The 15,385-nt window shown below is 54.0% G+C and overlaps 1 protein-coding gene across 11 annotated transcripts in view; it reads right to left on the bottom strand.

Annotated features, from left to right (window-relative positions):
• MICAL3 (microtubule associated monooxygenase, calponin and LIM domain containing 3) overlaps nucleotides 1-15,385 on the bottom strand; it is a 232,758-nt gene that overhangs the window by 46,326 nt on the left and 171,047 nt on the right. For all 11 annotated transcript variants that reach the window (XM_050746022.1, XM_050746012.1, XM_050746011.1 and 8 more), the window contains one exon: nucleotides 8,371-8,566. In XM_050746022.1, coding sequence (XP_050601979.1) covers nucleotides 8,371-8,566 — 196 coding nt within the window. The remainder of the gene's footprint in view (nucleotides 1-8,370; nucleotides 8,567-15,385) is intronic.

The following is a 15,385-nucleotide window of genomic DNA, read 5'->3' as shown; positions in this document are numbered from 1 at the left end:
CACGAGGGGGCATCTGCCCTGACCTCCTGCGAGGGTGTGTCCTCTCTCTGCCCAGGCAGGCTCTTCCACAGCCCGCTTGTGTGTGAGAGGGCGAACCAGCGAATACGCCACGATGAGCACTGAGGGGCACTGCCAGGGCGACCACTGCCAGGGCGACCACTGCCAGGTGAAGAAGCTCGCCTTGTCCAAAGACAGCACCCCAGCCCTTGTCTTGGCTTCAAGAAGGTAAACCAGACATGCCTGAGATGCCCTGTCGATGGGGCTGTCACTGTTTGCCGGGGGCCTCAGGTCATGTTGCACAGTCTAGTAATGTGATTAGGATGAGGCTTTGGGTCGCACGGTATCCAATGACCTGGAGACTGAGATCAACCATGTGGACAATCAATCAATCAATCATTGCCTATGTCATAAAAACTCCAAACACAGAGTCTCAGTATTCCTCAGGTGAGCAATACTCCTGGCGTATTATCACACATCGATACCGAGAGAATATGGTCGTCCTGGCCCCACAGTGAGTACAACAGAAACTGAGTCTGGTTCCTTCCTGGACTCACCCTACTTACTTCTTCCCTTGGCTCACTGACATCTGTGCCCTTTCCCTGTAATGAACCATAACCATGAGGACAACAGCTTTCAGTGACTTCTGCGAGTTCTAGCAAACTGTCAAACCTGCAGGTGATTCTGGGAGACTCTGGAACTCGCCACTGGGGTCATAAGTGGGGCAGTCTTGTGGGCCGTATTCCCTCTTTCCAGCTGGCTGACTCCTCACTGTGCCGCACCAGCTCTGCTACTGGCTGGCTGCGGGACTGTGAGTTGATTATTTGTGCTCTCTGAGTTTGCTCATTCATTCACTTGGCGAACATTTCTGAGCACCTCCGGCTCAGCCAGTGGACACAGGAATATGCCGCGAGGAGCTCAGGTAGTGAATTGGCTTCACCCGTTCATTTACCTGAATAAAACTTACTCAATTATCTTCCCCTTACAACGCACTTGCTAGACACTGCAGGGAACACAAAGGTGACACAGAAAAGACTTATGCTCAGCTGGGCCCGACAGCTCCCGTCTGTGATCCCAGCACTGTAGGAGGCTGAGGCGGGTGGATCATTTGAGCCCAGGAGTTTGAGACCATCCTGGGCAACCACGGGTACACCCCATCTCTACAAAAAATAAAGATACAAATAATATAAAAATAACAAAAGCTCCTTATTCTCAAGGGGAGGAAAGGTGCACGCACAGCATGCTAAAGCGTAGCAAAACACAAGCACAGGGGGCGGAGGGCCGGGAGGAGAAGTCTAAAGTGGGTGAACCTAAGAATCTGGGCCATGGAAAACCTGGCATCTGGATTTTGATTATTTTCGGCATTACTTTTACTGGTATTCTTTTGCCTTACGTTGGTGTTTTCATTATTTTCTTATTAATGAACACAATACACAACCTACTGCATGTCATTTAACACTGTCTGAACACAAAGCAAGGCTCAGGATGCATCTATGCTCATCTCAAATCTTCGCTGGGCCAAGAGCAGGCCCCGGTTCCTCCTTCCCAGCTGAGCAGCCAGGGCCTATGCAAGGCGGCCCAGCAGTTGGCAGCAGGGCAGGGCCGCACTGCAGTTCACTGGGAGGGGCCTCAGTGCAGGCCTGTCCTCACCCTGCGCCACGTTGTGAGGACAGCTGCACAGGCACAATGTGGGCACTGAAGAAATGTCCCAAGATGAGGCCAGCGAGGCCAGCCCACAGCCGTTAGTGTGGCATCAGCTGGTTCCACAACAGCTCAAGGACCACGGGAGCACAGAAGACAGCAGAAAGCAATGCTCACCTCCGCACCAGCGGCAAACCCAGCCCGCCTCCCAGAGACCTTGGCGCTTGCTTCTGCATGCCGCCCCCAGACAGGCCACCCTCTCTTCGGAACCGGGTGGGGGTTTCCAACTCCTTTCCAGTCCATCTTTTTTTTTTTTGAGACGGAGTCTCGCTCTGTCGCCCAGGCTGGAGTGCAGTGGCCGGATCTCGGCTCACTGTAAGCTCCGCCTCCCGGGTTCACACCATTCTCCTGCCTCAGCCTCCCGAGTAGCTGGGACTACAGGCGCCCGCCACCTCGCCCGGCTAGTTTTTTTGTATTTTTTAGTAGAGACGGGGTTTCACCGCGTCAGTCAGGATGGTCTCGATCTCCTGACCTCGTGATCCGCCCGTCTCGGCCTCCCAAAGTGCTGGGATTACAGGCTTGAGCCACCGCGCCCGGCTCAGTCCATCGTTTTCAAAGGACTGGGGCAGTCTCTGGGTCTGCCCAGGTCCTGCAAGTCACACACAAGATTCTCAGTGTGAATTCAGTGCCTCGAAGCTCCGAGCACCTGCGTCTCTGGAGGGAGGGGGCAGAGCAGGGAGGAACCTGGAGAGAGGGGCCGAGGAGGGAGGAACCTGGAGAGAGGGGCCGAGGAGGGAGGAACCTGGAGAGAGGGGCCGAGGAGGGAGGAACCTGGAGGGAGGGGCCGAGGAGGGAGGAACCTGGAGGGAGGGGCCGAGGAGGGAGGAACCTGGAGGGAGGGGCCGAGGAGGGAGGAACCTGGAGGGAGGGGCCGAGGAGGAAGGAACCAGGAGGGAAGGGGCAAACAAGGGAGGAATCTGGAGGGAGAGGGCAGATGAGGGAGGAACCTGCAGTGCGGCCGACCTTAGCCTGGAAACTTCTTCAGCACAGAAGATCACTATACCAGAAACAAATGCAACACAGACAACCAACTTCACCCTCCCTCTGGGGAGAGGGTGACTTTTCAGAACAGAGCCTCCCGGGAGAGACGGGGTCAGAAGATCTAGTCATCAGGATCACCTTTCCCACCTCACAGGATCTGTTTTGGCACTGGTGACAACGTATTGCCCTGTGAGATTGCTTGATTCGAGTCTGCCTCCCCCAGGGCCACACTCTCTCCAAGGGCAGGTGCCGGGTCCCCACTGTCCTCCTCACAGGGCCAAGCGTGGCCAGGACAGCAGGAATGTGCCAGGGGCTGCAGTGAAAGCCAGGGCAGGCTTACGCTACTTTCAGAGGTGTCAGAGGTTGCACCCCGACTGTCCCCCGGAAAAGCCTCCATCAGAAGGTGCTGGCTGTTCCAGTTAGAACAGTGTCCAGCAAAATCCTTCCCTGCCTCAGTTTATACCCAGCTACTCAACTCAAAGCACCTGCTCTGAATTTCCCCCCAGCTGTCTTCTCACTGAGACACTGGCGGACCTAGCATGGGAAAGAAATCCAACGGGCACACCCACTTGATTCTAAACAGACAAGGTTAGACCTACTTGATGTGCTCTGCAGCCCTCTGCGTGTCAAGAGGGGTAGATCCGAGGATGACAGTGATTGACGGAGGGCGGCCCTGACCGTGTGCCCACAGCACAAGCTGCTTTCCCTGGGTAGCTCATTTAATCACACAAATGCTGCAGGTCCCGGGGCTGCTCTGCTTTTATAAATGATGAGACTGAAGCCTAAGGAAGTCGGGTCATTTGCATAAGAAGTTGGGATTCCCACCAGGGCCCACACGGTGTCACACTGTGCCTTCCTGGGTGGTTCTCCCAGAACCCAAGCATTCCCAGCCAGTAGCCTCTGTCAGAGTGACAAGACCAGGGAGAAGGTCTCGATCAAGCTCCCGACTGCCTGGATGTAACCTGAGAAGTGCAGACCAGGAATTCAAGCAGACCCTACCACGAATGAACAGGCTGCTGCCAGGAACCACTTGAAGTTCCTGGGTGGTTTTCAAAGGGCAACGGGGAACCATGGTTTTTACTTTTAAATTAACCCACTCGTAATCAGAGGGACTTGGCAATCCTCTGTCCTGTTGGGCTGTGCCCCTGGGTTCCCTTCCCTGACAACTGTGCAAACACTCTAATGCTGAGCAGGTGGCTGGAGAAGATGGACATCATGCGGCAAGCTTCACCCGGTGGAAATGTAATCCACGCTAAAACTAGCATCCTGCTCGGCAATGGCTCAGGAACTGCCTCTGCAGGAAAAGTGGGTGAGGCGGGAGGGAGAGAACAGGCAGAAATCCCCACTTATTCACGGCCAGCCTTGAAGGAGCAGCCTTCTCTCACTTGCGTATTATTCTGACAGAAAGCAACGCGTGCCATCTACTTTCCTGTGACCTTGCCTGTCTCATCAGAAAACGTCTGTGTGTGCTAGCCCTCCTGACTTCTCCCCAGAGCCAAGAATGTGGAAACGCTGAACATCTTCAGCACACGGGCCCGGCGCCAGCTGCCTTTGCTGCCTGGGGCACATTCTTCCAGAAAGGAAGGCAATCATGGAAAAACACCACTAACATCACAAAGCCAGCTCTCCCCAGGCTTTGGCCAACTGACCTTTCCAGTGAAAACAAAGGTGCTATTTCCAGGGTCTCCTCCAGGAGACAGGCCCCACCTTGACTGCAAGGTAGAGGCATGAAGCGGATTAGGCCTGGGCCAAGGGTCTGTGACAAGGTTTAGGATTTATAGGCGCTTGTGTGACTAAACCATGAATCGATTATGAGACTCACCTGGGGGATCTGTTAGACATTGACATTCCTGGCCTCCACCCCAAACCCACTGAATTAGATACTCCAGGGAGGGCCTAGAAATTACATTTGTTTTTGTTTTGTTTTGTTTTTGAGCCAGGGCCTCATTCTGTCACCCAGGCAGTGAACTCCTGGGCTCCAGCGATCCTCTCGCTTCAGCCTCCTGAGGAGCTGGGACCACAGGAGTGTACCACCACGCTGGCTAATTTGTAGAGACTGGATCTTGCTGTGTTGCCCAGTCTGGTCTTGAACTCCTAGACACAAGTAATCCTCCTGCCTCGGCCTCCCAAAGTGCTGGGATTACAGGTGTGAGCCACCATGCCTGGCTGCAATTTTATTTTTAACCAAGCATCCCAGGTGATGTTTATCATCAGAGAAATTTAGAAAAATTAAAGGGGTGTTCCTCAAATTGTGGTCTTCGGACCACAGCAGCACCTGGGAACTTTTTAGAACTAAAAATTCTGGGGCTTTACCCCAGAGGCACTGAATCAGAAACTCAGCCCAACGTGTTGTGCTTTCATCACAAGCCCTGGGTGACTCTGGCATGGGAAAGCTTGGTTACCAACATTCTCGGACAGGGTGAGTTTGAGCCTAGCCCACGTCCGGGCATTAACCCCCTGTTTAAGGAAACCAATACAAGACGACTGCCTGGCCCTGCCCCTCCCAGTGAGGGAGACCTGTGCTGCACCAGGAGAGGAACAGCAGCAGTAACTCCGGGCATCGGCCTTTGTCCGTGCTTCATATGACTTAATCCTCAAAACAAACCTATCAAGTGCAGCACCTTTGCAGATGAGGAAACTGAGGCATGGAGAGGTTGAGTAAATTGCCAACAGCTAGCAGGTGGCAGAGCTGGACTTCAAATCCAGGCTTTGACTCCAAAGTCAGGTTCTGAAACATCACGCTGCTGTCCCCTGCAGCAGAGGCCAACGTTAAGAGTTCCACTAAACTTGTGAAATGAGAGTTCCTTGGCTGGAATGGTTAATGCCTTAAAATGATACCATTTCTCATCTTCCAGTCTAACATTTCAGCAAGGAAGGACGAGGGCTGGAAGGGCACCCAACTCTGTGCTTGGTGCTGTAGGGAAGACAGAGAAAACCACCACACACTTTCCGTCCTGTGTCCTACGGCCACCCAGGGAAGTAAGACAACATGTATAACTCCTTCCTCAGGGTGCTTTTTTTTTTTTTTTTTGAGACAGAGTCTTGCTCTATCTCGCAGACTGGAGTGCAATGGCATGATCCTGGCTCACTGTAACCTCCGCCTCCCAGGTTCAAGTGATTCTCCTGCCTCAGCCTCCTGAGCAGCTGGAACTACAGGCAGGTAGGCAGGTCCGGATAATTTTTGTATTTTTTGAAGAGACGGGGTTTCATCCTGTTACCCAGCCTGGTCTTAAACTCCTGGGCTCAGGTGATCTGCCTGCTTCAGCCTCCCCAGAGTACTGGGAATACAGGCATGAGCCACTGCACCAGCTCGGGCTCTTCACTTTTTTTTTTTTTTTTTTTTTTGAGATGGAGTCTCGCTCTGTCGCCCAGGCTGGAGTGCAGTGGCACAATCTTGGCTGACTGCAACCTCTGCCTCCCGAGTTCAAGTGATTCTCCTGCCTCAGCCTCCCAAGTAGCTGGGATTACAGGCGATGGCCACCACACCAGGCTAATTTTTTGTATTTTTAGAAAAGACGGGGTTTCACCATGTTGGCCAGGCTGGCCTTGAACTTTTGGCCTCAAGTGATCCACCTGCCTCAGCCTCCCAAAGTGCTGGGATTACAGGTGTGAGCCACCGCCCAGCTCTTCACTTTTAAGAGACTATTTTTCATTCTATATAGCACCAAATGCTAATTTAAATTTTTTTTTTTTTTTTTTTTTTTTTTTTTTGAGGTGGAGTCTCACCATCTCCCAGGCTGGAGTGCAATGGTGCAATCCCAGATCACTGCAACCTCCGCCTCCTGGGTTCAAGTGATTCTCTTGTGTGAGCCACTGTGCCTGGCCTTTATTTTAATTTTTAATTTCAATCTTAATTTTTTTTTTGAGATGGAGATTCGCTCTGTCACAGGCTGGAGTGCAGTGGTGCAGAGGTGTGATCTCGGCTCACTGCAACCTCCGCCTCCCAGGTTCAAGCAATTCTGGTGCCTCAGCCTCCCAAGTAGCTGGGATTACAGGTGTGCACCACCATGCCCAGCTAATTTTTGTATTTTTATTAGAGACAGGGTTTCAATTTGTTGGCCAGGCTGGTCTTGAACTCCTGACCTGAAGTGATGGGCCCACCTTGGCCTCCCAAAGTGCTGGGATTACAGGTGCCTGCTCTAAATGCCAGGGGTTAGCCTTCCTGGAATGTCCTTGCTACATTACATGAACTTGCTGCCCCCTGCCTCTCACAGTTTATAAATTACAGTGGAGAAAAAGGCGCTGAAGCACACTCAGCCCAAGGTCAAGCCAGTAGTTCTGCTCAAGGGTTTCTAAATGCATTTTGACACACGCATCTCTCACCATCACTGCAGGGCCAGTGAAGAGAGAATATGGGCTCCCCTTCATCTGGGCACAGTGAGGACGGTGGGGCCTCTGTGGGTGCCCTGGATAGAGAAGCAGAGTTCTAGATGAGGATGCGTCATCGGTGACAGCTTTGGAACTGCAGACGCCAAGGCAGAGGCTGCCCCTGGCATGCATGGAGGAGCCGTCTGGGAGGCAGCCCAAGAACGAGTCTAGTCAGAGGGTGTCTGACACGAGGGCTGAGGTCGTGGGTGCAGCTGAAAGCAGCTTGGCCCAGCAAACACCTTCTGGAAAGTGTTCTTGGACCTTAAAAAAAAAAAAAACCTGCTCTGCTCTCCTTATCCCCACATGTTCCCTTCATCGTGGCTAAATCAAGGTGCCTAGTGTGTGATTCAAACGCTCTCCAAGGCGACTTGGGGCCTCCGCCCCTCGGGGCTGCAGCCTGAGTTCCTGTCCTGAAGCCCTGCAGGACACTGGCCCCCCTTTTGGTTCTTGGCTCTTGTGATCATCTGTAATTGGCTGAGCACTTTGAAGCCTTCTCCGCTGACACTGGGAGCCCTGGGGTGCAGGGCAGCAGATACAGGGAGTCCTGGAATTAAAGCACGCACATCCCCAAAGGCATCACCCAGCTGGAAGTGATTATAGCTCAGGAACTGCCTAAGCATGCATCCACTGGTGCTGCGCGTGGCCCCTGGGGCACAAATTTTCAGTCCCTTTACCTACAGGAGAAAAAAAGATGCCTGGGGAGATGGGCTGGCCTCCCTCAAGACGGCCCGTGCAGTGCGCTGGCAGTGTGCTGGCGGCTGAATCACCCGGTTCCCTCTGCTGAATCTGTAAATAACTGGGGGGCGGAGCCTGCTACTTCCCTTCCCAGTGACAAACTTGGAGCTGGGGACATGTCAGGTCCTCAAGGAATAAATACTTCCTGAATCTCTGAATTGAGTCTGATGGAGGAGTCCTCACTGACTGCAAGATGAGGCCAAGAACCTAAAAGGGACTGGGGAGAATGGACTGTGGGCAGCAGGGAAGATAGCAGGCCTCCTGGGCTGGCACCTGAGAAGCCTGAGTTGGAATCTCGGCTCCAGCCTCTGTGACCCCAGCCGTGGTCACTGTCAGCGTCTTGGTTACTTTATGGGGCTCCTGTGAGGAGGACCCAGTGAGGCCACTGTGCAGAGCCACCTGCAAGGCCTCCGTGAGCCAAGTGCTGCTCTCAACAGTCAGGGCATGGACTCACTCTCCCCGCACGCCAATTCCCTGAGGAGGCAACTACGTTACCTCCCTTCACGGAGAGGAAACTGAGGCACACAGAGGTAAGGAGGCTGTTAGGGCTGGGTGGCGGGTGGGCATCCTGCAGCCCTGTGCGCTGACCTGCTGGCGACGTCCTCCTCAGCGCCCGTGTCCAGCACGCTGCTCAGGTTGTGCTCGGCCTGAGTCTCCTCGGGCACCTCCTGCAGCGCCTCGGCCTGCCTCAGGGAAAGGCGGTAGTTCTCCAGCTCGATCCGCTCTGGGGTGCCCCTCAGCCGCTTGGCGATGCTGGGCTCCTCCAGGCCGTTCACGCCTGAACCTGCAGGACAAGCACAGAAGCACCACACTGAGCTCCAACCACAGACGGGGCGTGGGGGTGGGGGCTGACACCCAGGCTGCGGGCCCTCCTGCCAGGACGTGGGGCAGGCCGAAGGCCAGAGCATTCACGGAGTTGCCACAGGCCAGAAGAGGACCCTGGCGTGAGAGTGGGAATTTCGCTATATAGGAGGAAGGAAAGCGGCCCTGTCTGCCCTCTAGGTCAGGGCGTTCTCTCTCCTTCATCACCCTGAACCCCGGCCCCCAGAGGGCACCACACAGTCTCCCCGCAAGGGTGACTGGTGGTGAGGGGGGTGGGACAGACCTCAGGCAGCCAGGAGCCAGGTGCCCCTGAAGCAGCCTTGCCTGAGAAGGGCATCCCCGGTGCAGCCTGCCCCAGGGATCCAGGCCCCCACCAGGTTCACGCCCCCCCACAGCCTGCCCCAGGGATCCAGGCCCCCACCAGGTTCACGCCCCCCCCACAGCCTGCCCCAGGGATCCAGGCCCCTACCAGGTTCACGCCCCCCCACAGCCTGCCCCAAGGATCCAGGACCCCACCAGGTTCACGCCCTGCCACAGCCTGCCCCAGGGATCCAGGCCCCCACCAGGTTCACGCCCCACGGCCTGCCCCAGGGATCCAGGCCCCCACCAGGTGCGTCCCCCACTGTGGCCTGCCCCGGGATCCAAGTCCCCACCAGGTACGTGCCCCGTCACTGAGGCGGCCCAGCCAGCTGCCTGCAGATCTGTCTCCTCATGGTTAGATAAGGCACTTTCTGTTTTATAAGGCCACGTGGGTGATGCTGCCCCTACTGCAGCACCGCTGCTCAGAGGAAGGACACCAGGCCTGACCGCTCAAGGAGGTGGCGCCCAGGCCTCTCTCCAACGCACAGGCACACTTCCCCATCAGTCCTCCATGAGTGATGCCCAGAAGCCACGGGGTGCCCTGCCTGCATCCTTTCATCCTGTGGTTTCAGCATCATTGGCGACCTCGGCCTGAGTCCTTTGTGTGGGGTCACACCAGGTGATTTTAAAATCCCATCACTCTGGCCGGGCACAGTGGCTCATGCCTGCAATCCCAGTATTTTGGGAGGCTAAGATGGATGGATCACAAGGTCAGGAGACTGAAACCATCCTAGCTAACAGGGTGAAACCCTGTCTCTACTAAAAATACAAAAAATGAGCTAGGCCTGGTGGCGGGCGCCTGCAGTCCCAGCACTTTGGGAGGCCGAGGCAGGCAGATCACGAGGTCAGGAGATCAAGGCCATCCTGGCTAAAATGGTGAGACCCCGTCTCTACTAAAAATACCAAAAATTAGCCAGGCGTAGTGGTGGGTGCCTGTAGTTCCAGCCACTTGGGAGGTTGAGGCAGGAGAATGGCGTGAACCTGGGAGGTGGGGCTTGTAGTGAGCCGAGATGGTGACAAGATGGTCTTGATCTGTATTAGCCAAGATGGTCTCGATCTCCTGACCTCGTGATCTGCCTGCCTCGGCCTCCCAACGTGCTGGCATTACAGGCATGAGCCACTGTGCCCAGCCTAATTTTTTGTTTTTTAGTAGAGACGGGGTTTCACTGTGTTAGCCAGGATGGTCTCTATCTCCCGACCTCGTGATCCACCCACTTCGGCTTCCCAAAGTACTGGATTACAGGTGTGAGCCACTTCGCCCAGCTAATTTTTTGTATTTTTAGTAGAGACGGGGTTTCACCGTGTTAGCCAGGATGGTCTCGATCTCCTGACCTCGTGATCCGCCCGCCTTGGCTTCCCAAAGTGCTGGGATTACAGGCATGAGCCACCGTGCCCCGCCTAATTTTTTGTTTTTTAGTAGAGACAGGGTTTCACTGTGTTAGCCAGGATGGTCTCTATCTCCTGACCTCGTGACCCACCCACCTCAGCCTCCTAAAGTACTAGATTACAGGCGCCCGCCACCACGCCCAGCTAGTTTTTTGTATTTTTAGTAGAGACGGGGTTTCACCGTGTTAGCCAGGATGGTCTCCATCTCCTGACCTTGTGATCCGCCCACCTTGGCTTCCCAAAGTGGTGGGATTACAGGCGTGAGCCACCACGCCCGGCCGTGTTACCAGACCTTTAAGGAGGCAAAGAAGGTGCAGAGGTGCCGAAGGCAGCAGGTCATGACTGGCCTGGCATCCTGGCTGGGCAGGTTACCGATTCCTACAACATTCTAAGCTCTAGGAGACAACGCTGGGTTTTGGCATGCCACATCATACAAGCCAGTGTTGAGAGACAGGTGGTCCATCAGGCAAAAACCGGCTAAAGGAAAGCAGTGGGTGATTTAGCAATTTTTGTGACAGGTTGTGCGTGAAGTGTTTTCTGAAGGCCTGCACTTCTGTCGTGTGCAGTGTTTGAACGTCTTTGTGGCGGCCTCAGAAAGAGCTTTTAATGAACCCCGGTAGTCACAGGATAAGGTCTTGGCACATCTGTTGGAATTACTGGCATCCTCCAGCAAATAGCATCTTTCAAATTTACTAGAGAATCTTTACTAGAAAAGCAAGATCCAGTGGCGTATTTATATACAGATTCAGGTAATGGTGTGATGAAGGGGCAAAACACGAATACCTGGGTTCACTGGTGCCCTGTACCAGTGCCCACCTGTTTGAGCCTTTGGCTCCTTGGTGGGGGTCTTTTCTAAACATCACTGCTCCATTCTCCAACACTGAGCTCAGGGCACAGAAGAATATGCTATGATGCTGGGCTAGGGCATCTGGAAGGTGAGGGAATGTGCACTACAGGTAATGCAGAAAAGAGGCAGAGAACAACTCTGACACATCCGGCCTCAAGTTTCTCCAGACCTGCCCTCCCAGGCCCCGGGAGAGCAAAGGCCCTAACTGCACCAGCTCCTCATCCCCAAATACCAGTCTTCCCATCCTTCCTTCTCCTCAAAATCCACAGCCTCCCCATCATGAAGGGGAGAGGCCTGAGGATACCCTGACTGCGGCGCCATTCGATTCTTTCCATCATTTATTTTTGACAACTGCCACTCAACGGAAAGCAGATGAGAAAGGGAGATCAAGCAACTACCCAAGAATCAGCTTTCTGGGAATTCCATAAACACGGAATAAAAAGGGATATTTCTTTCAGATGGGAGAAGAACAACAGGGTAAGAACCATCACTTCCGGGAAACAAGCAACAATTCAGATGGAAGCGATTTTACAGTAGAGTGAACAAACACTCAGGAAGGAAAACATCCAAGAGATGTCTGTTTGGCGTGGGTAACTCATACTGTCCGGCAAGCATGCTACTAGGACCATGGAAAACAAAGCAGATTAAAACACTCTCTACTCTAAAAGAGCTGCAGGCTAGCAGAGGGTCCTGTAGAAATCATTTCAGTCCAACGTGCCTCGTGAGTACGCACGTGGTCCCAAGGGAGAACACAGAGAAGGTGAGTGAGCATGCCTGGTAGAGTCAAGAAATGTGTTCCGGAGGCATATGGAGTTAGCCGGCTGCAAGATAAATACATTCTGTGAGGCACTGTCATTTGCAAATGAAGTAACTGAAGTTCACACAGCTAGTGAGCCCTGGAGCCAAGATCTGAACCTGAGGAGGAAAGGCATCACTCAGGAGATCGCCATGCTGTCCCTAGACTGACAACAGCCCTAGCCTTCCCCTTTGGGCATCTTCACCACTGTCTCCTCCCCGCTGTAATTTTCCAGGTGAGGGACACAGCACTTCACGCAGGCTTCTTGGAGCAGAGAATCTGGCATCTGGAATGTCAGGCACTCAGTCTTCCCACTGTTACTGCCCTGGAGATTCTGCAAACCCCGCAGACCAATGGCTTGTCAGGCAACGGCATGTGGCAGTCCAAGCCCAGGGCCGGGGCTCTGGAAGGGGAAACGCTGATTTAATCTGCGGCTTGGCTACAACCCACAAAAAAGAAACCAGAAGCTCTGGGAACCGTGCAGGTACTTCACACGCCAGTCCCCGGAGAAAGCCTGCGGAAACGCTGCTCGGGGGACGGTGGAAAAGGGGAGGTGGGAGGCCAGCTGCCTCTCCTGTGCCAGACCCACCAGGCCACGGAGCAGGTCCACACAGAGCTCCGGCTCACCCTGTGGCGAGACAGGGACACGGAGGCACACTGGCAGGCCAGAGGGAAGGTGGCACTCAGAGGACACTGGGCAAGGACCCCAAACTCACCAACTGCCAAAATATGCTCCACATTGCCAGCCCTTCATCTCAAAGTGCCATGAGAAATTAAAAAAAAACAAAAAAACAAAAAAAACAAAACCACACGCACAAACAAATCAAAATAATCAGCATCCCGGATTCTCTGTCCTGAGGAAGGGGCTGTCTGTCAGATGAATCAGACGGTGATGAGAAACCAAGACAGTGAAAGCAGTAACAGTGGGGGCCTGGGCAGCGAAGACGGCCCTGTGACCTCCTCCCTCCTCAACTAACGGCAGAGCCCAGGAGACAGCAGGAGTGCAGATGTAATGACGCGCTTTGCAAGGTGCTGGATTGCAAAGCCAAAGTCCACCCTGCCTGTCCGGCTAGCGGGCCCCACCCCCAGCCCTCTACTTCACATGCCTTAGTGCAGCAACAACCCAACAGCGACTTTCCAGACTTTCCAGCTCAACGCGGGATCACTTCACAAATGATTGTGAGATCCGCAATCATTTCCAAGGCCAAGTCTTCACTGGGTCAGGGCAGGCAGCTCTCAGGTCACCGGGAGGCCAATTACAGCCCCACACATACCACAAGGAAATAGCTCCCAGGATCTGGGCCACATCCTAAATAGGAAGGCGGCTCTGGGCCTCACCTCAGGTTCTGTTTTGGAATATCACTGCCTGCACAAGCTCCATACATCATTCTGGAAGAAACGTTTCTCCTAACAGGACAACCTGCTCTTGGCTGACGGGCAAGAGCTGGCAGGGAGCTTTATTTGCTTCCACCTGACTCCTGGAGAGGCATAGGTGGGTGCAGAGGATATAAACAGGCGGGGTCTGCCCAGGGCCTCAGCAGGCAGCTCCTCTTCCTCCCCGCTGCCGTGGTGGCAAAGCCCCTGTACTCGGCAGGGCAGCTGCTGAGGGCACTTCAGGGCTCTGGGCCACCGAGAAGGGTGTCACATCGGAAATCAGTATGTCAAGGGCCTTTTCTGCCTCTTTCTGGCCTGTCTTGCCATTCCTTTTTCTTTTCCTTCTTTATAAGCTTGGGGAAGTTTGAATGGAATCCGAGTCTGACAAGGACTGAGGGAGAGGTGCTGTGTGCAGAGACTGATTCCCGTCCTGTTTCCCACGTCTGTAAGTAGGATGGCTGCAGGGGTTCATTCATCCCATCACTGATTCAACAAATGTTTCCTGACCGCCTGCTTCCAGCCAGTGACACAGCAGACAAGATCTGTGCCCTGGGGCGGCCCACATTTGGATAGCGTATGGGTGTCACCCATCTGCTAAGAGAGGCTGATGACCCCAGGGAGATAAAAGGGGCCCACTGTGGTCACCTTCCGGCAAGAATGGAGCTGTGATTTGAAATGACTCTTGGCCGGGCGCGGTGGCTCAAGCCTGTAATCCCAGCACTTTGGGAGGCCGAGACGGGCGGATCACGAGGCCAGGAGATCGAGAGACGATCCCGGCTAACACGGTGAAACCCCGTCTCTACTAAAAAATACAAAAAAAACTAGCCGGGCGAGGTGGCGGGCGCCTGTAGTCCCAGCTACTCGGGAGGCTGAGGCAGGAGAACGGCATAAACCCGGGAGGTGGAGCTTGCAGTGAGCTGAGATCCGGCCACTGCACTCCAGCCTGGGTGACAGAGCAAGACTCCGTCTCAAAAAAAAAAAAAAAAAAAAGAAATGACTCGTCCATTTGAGAAGTATGCTCCTGCCATTATGGAATTCAGAGATTCTCCTTAAGCTAGTCCCTGTCACTCCTGCTGCTGCTTTTACCAGGCGGTACTGGGTATTTTTGCTGTGACTTTGAAGAAAGATCAACTAACATCATTTCATCTTGGTTATTTCTCTTATTTGTGTTTTTGTAGGAACAGCGTCTCACTATGTTGCCCAGGCTGGTCTTGAACTCCTTGTCTCAAACAATCCTCCCAGCTCGGCCTCCCAAGTAGCTGAGATTATAGGCATGAGTCACCACGCCCAACCCAGCTAACGTCATTTCAGCTGCCTTCCCCACATGTCCACCCAAAGCCTTCCCCGCCCCGATCTTCTTGAACTAAAGGAAGCACCAAGCCATGAACCCATTCTGAACTGCAAAGTTCAGGGGAGATGTAAGGAAGAGAAACCTGAAGAGATGACCAGGCTGGCAGCATGAGTCCAAGTTCCCAAGTCCGCAGCAAAACTGGTCACAGTCACGTTCGTGCTGCCTGATCCACTGCTCTCAGAAACTCACAAAATCACCCTGTGAAATCGGGATGCCCTCTTCGCACAGAGCCCAGATCATGGACAGGGCTGTAAGGGGGACCCATGCCTCCATCTGTTTGACCCCATTCAAGTTGTAAACAATACAGTCCCTACATTCCCCCACATGTCCTCACACACTGGGAAACAGGGATGAAACCAAGTGAAGTGCGGCTGTTCTGAAACGTTCGGAACCGTGTCTCCCCAGACATTTTCCTGTTTAGGGCCAGGCCTACGGAATGTACGAAGCTGAGAAGGACCCCGCTGCCTTGATCTGGGTTGGTCAAAATACAGTGAAGAATCAGCTCGGATACTGGTTCGCTCCTATCTTCCTTTGAGCTAAAGTTCCCGCAGGAGATCCCATTGGCAACATGGGTGCCATCCTGACTTAGAAACCTGAAGTAGTGGCCCGGCGCGGTGGCTCAAGCCTGTAATCCCAGCACTTTGGGAGGCCGAGACGGGCGGATCAC

Source organism: Macaca thibetana, chromosome 10 (genome assembly GCF_024542745.1).
Source record: "Macaca thibetana thibetana isolate TM-01 chromosome 10, ASM2454274v1, whole genome shotgun sequence".
Classification (NCBI taxonomy): Eukaryota; Metazoa; Chordata; class Mammalia; order Primates; family Cercopithecidae; genus Macaca; species Macaca thibetana.
This window is presented reverse-complemented; position numbering and strand designations above follow the sequence as displayed.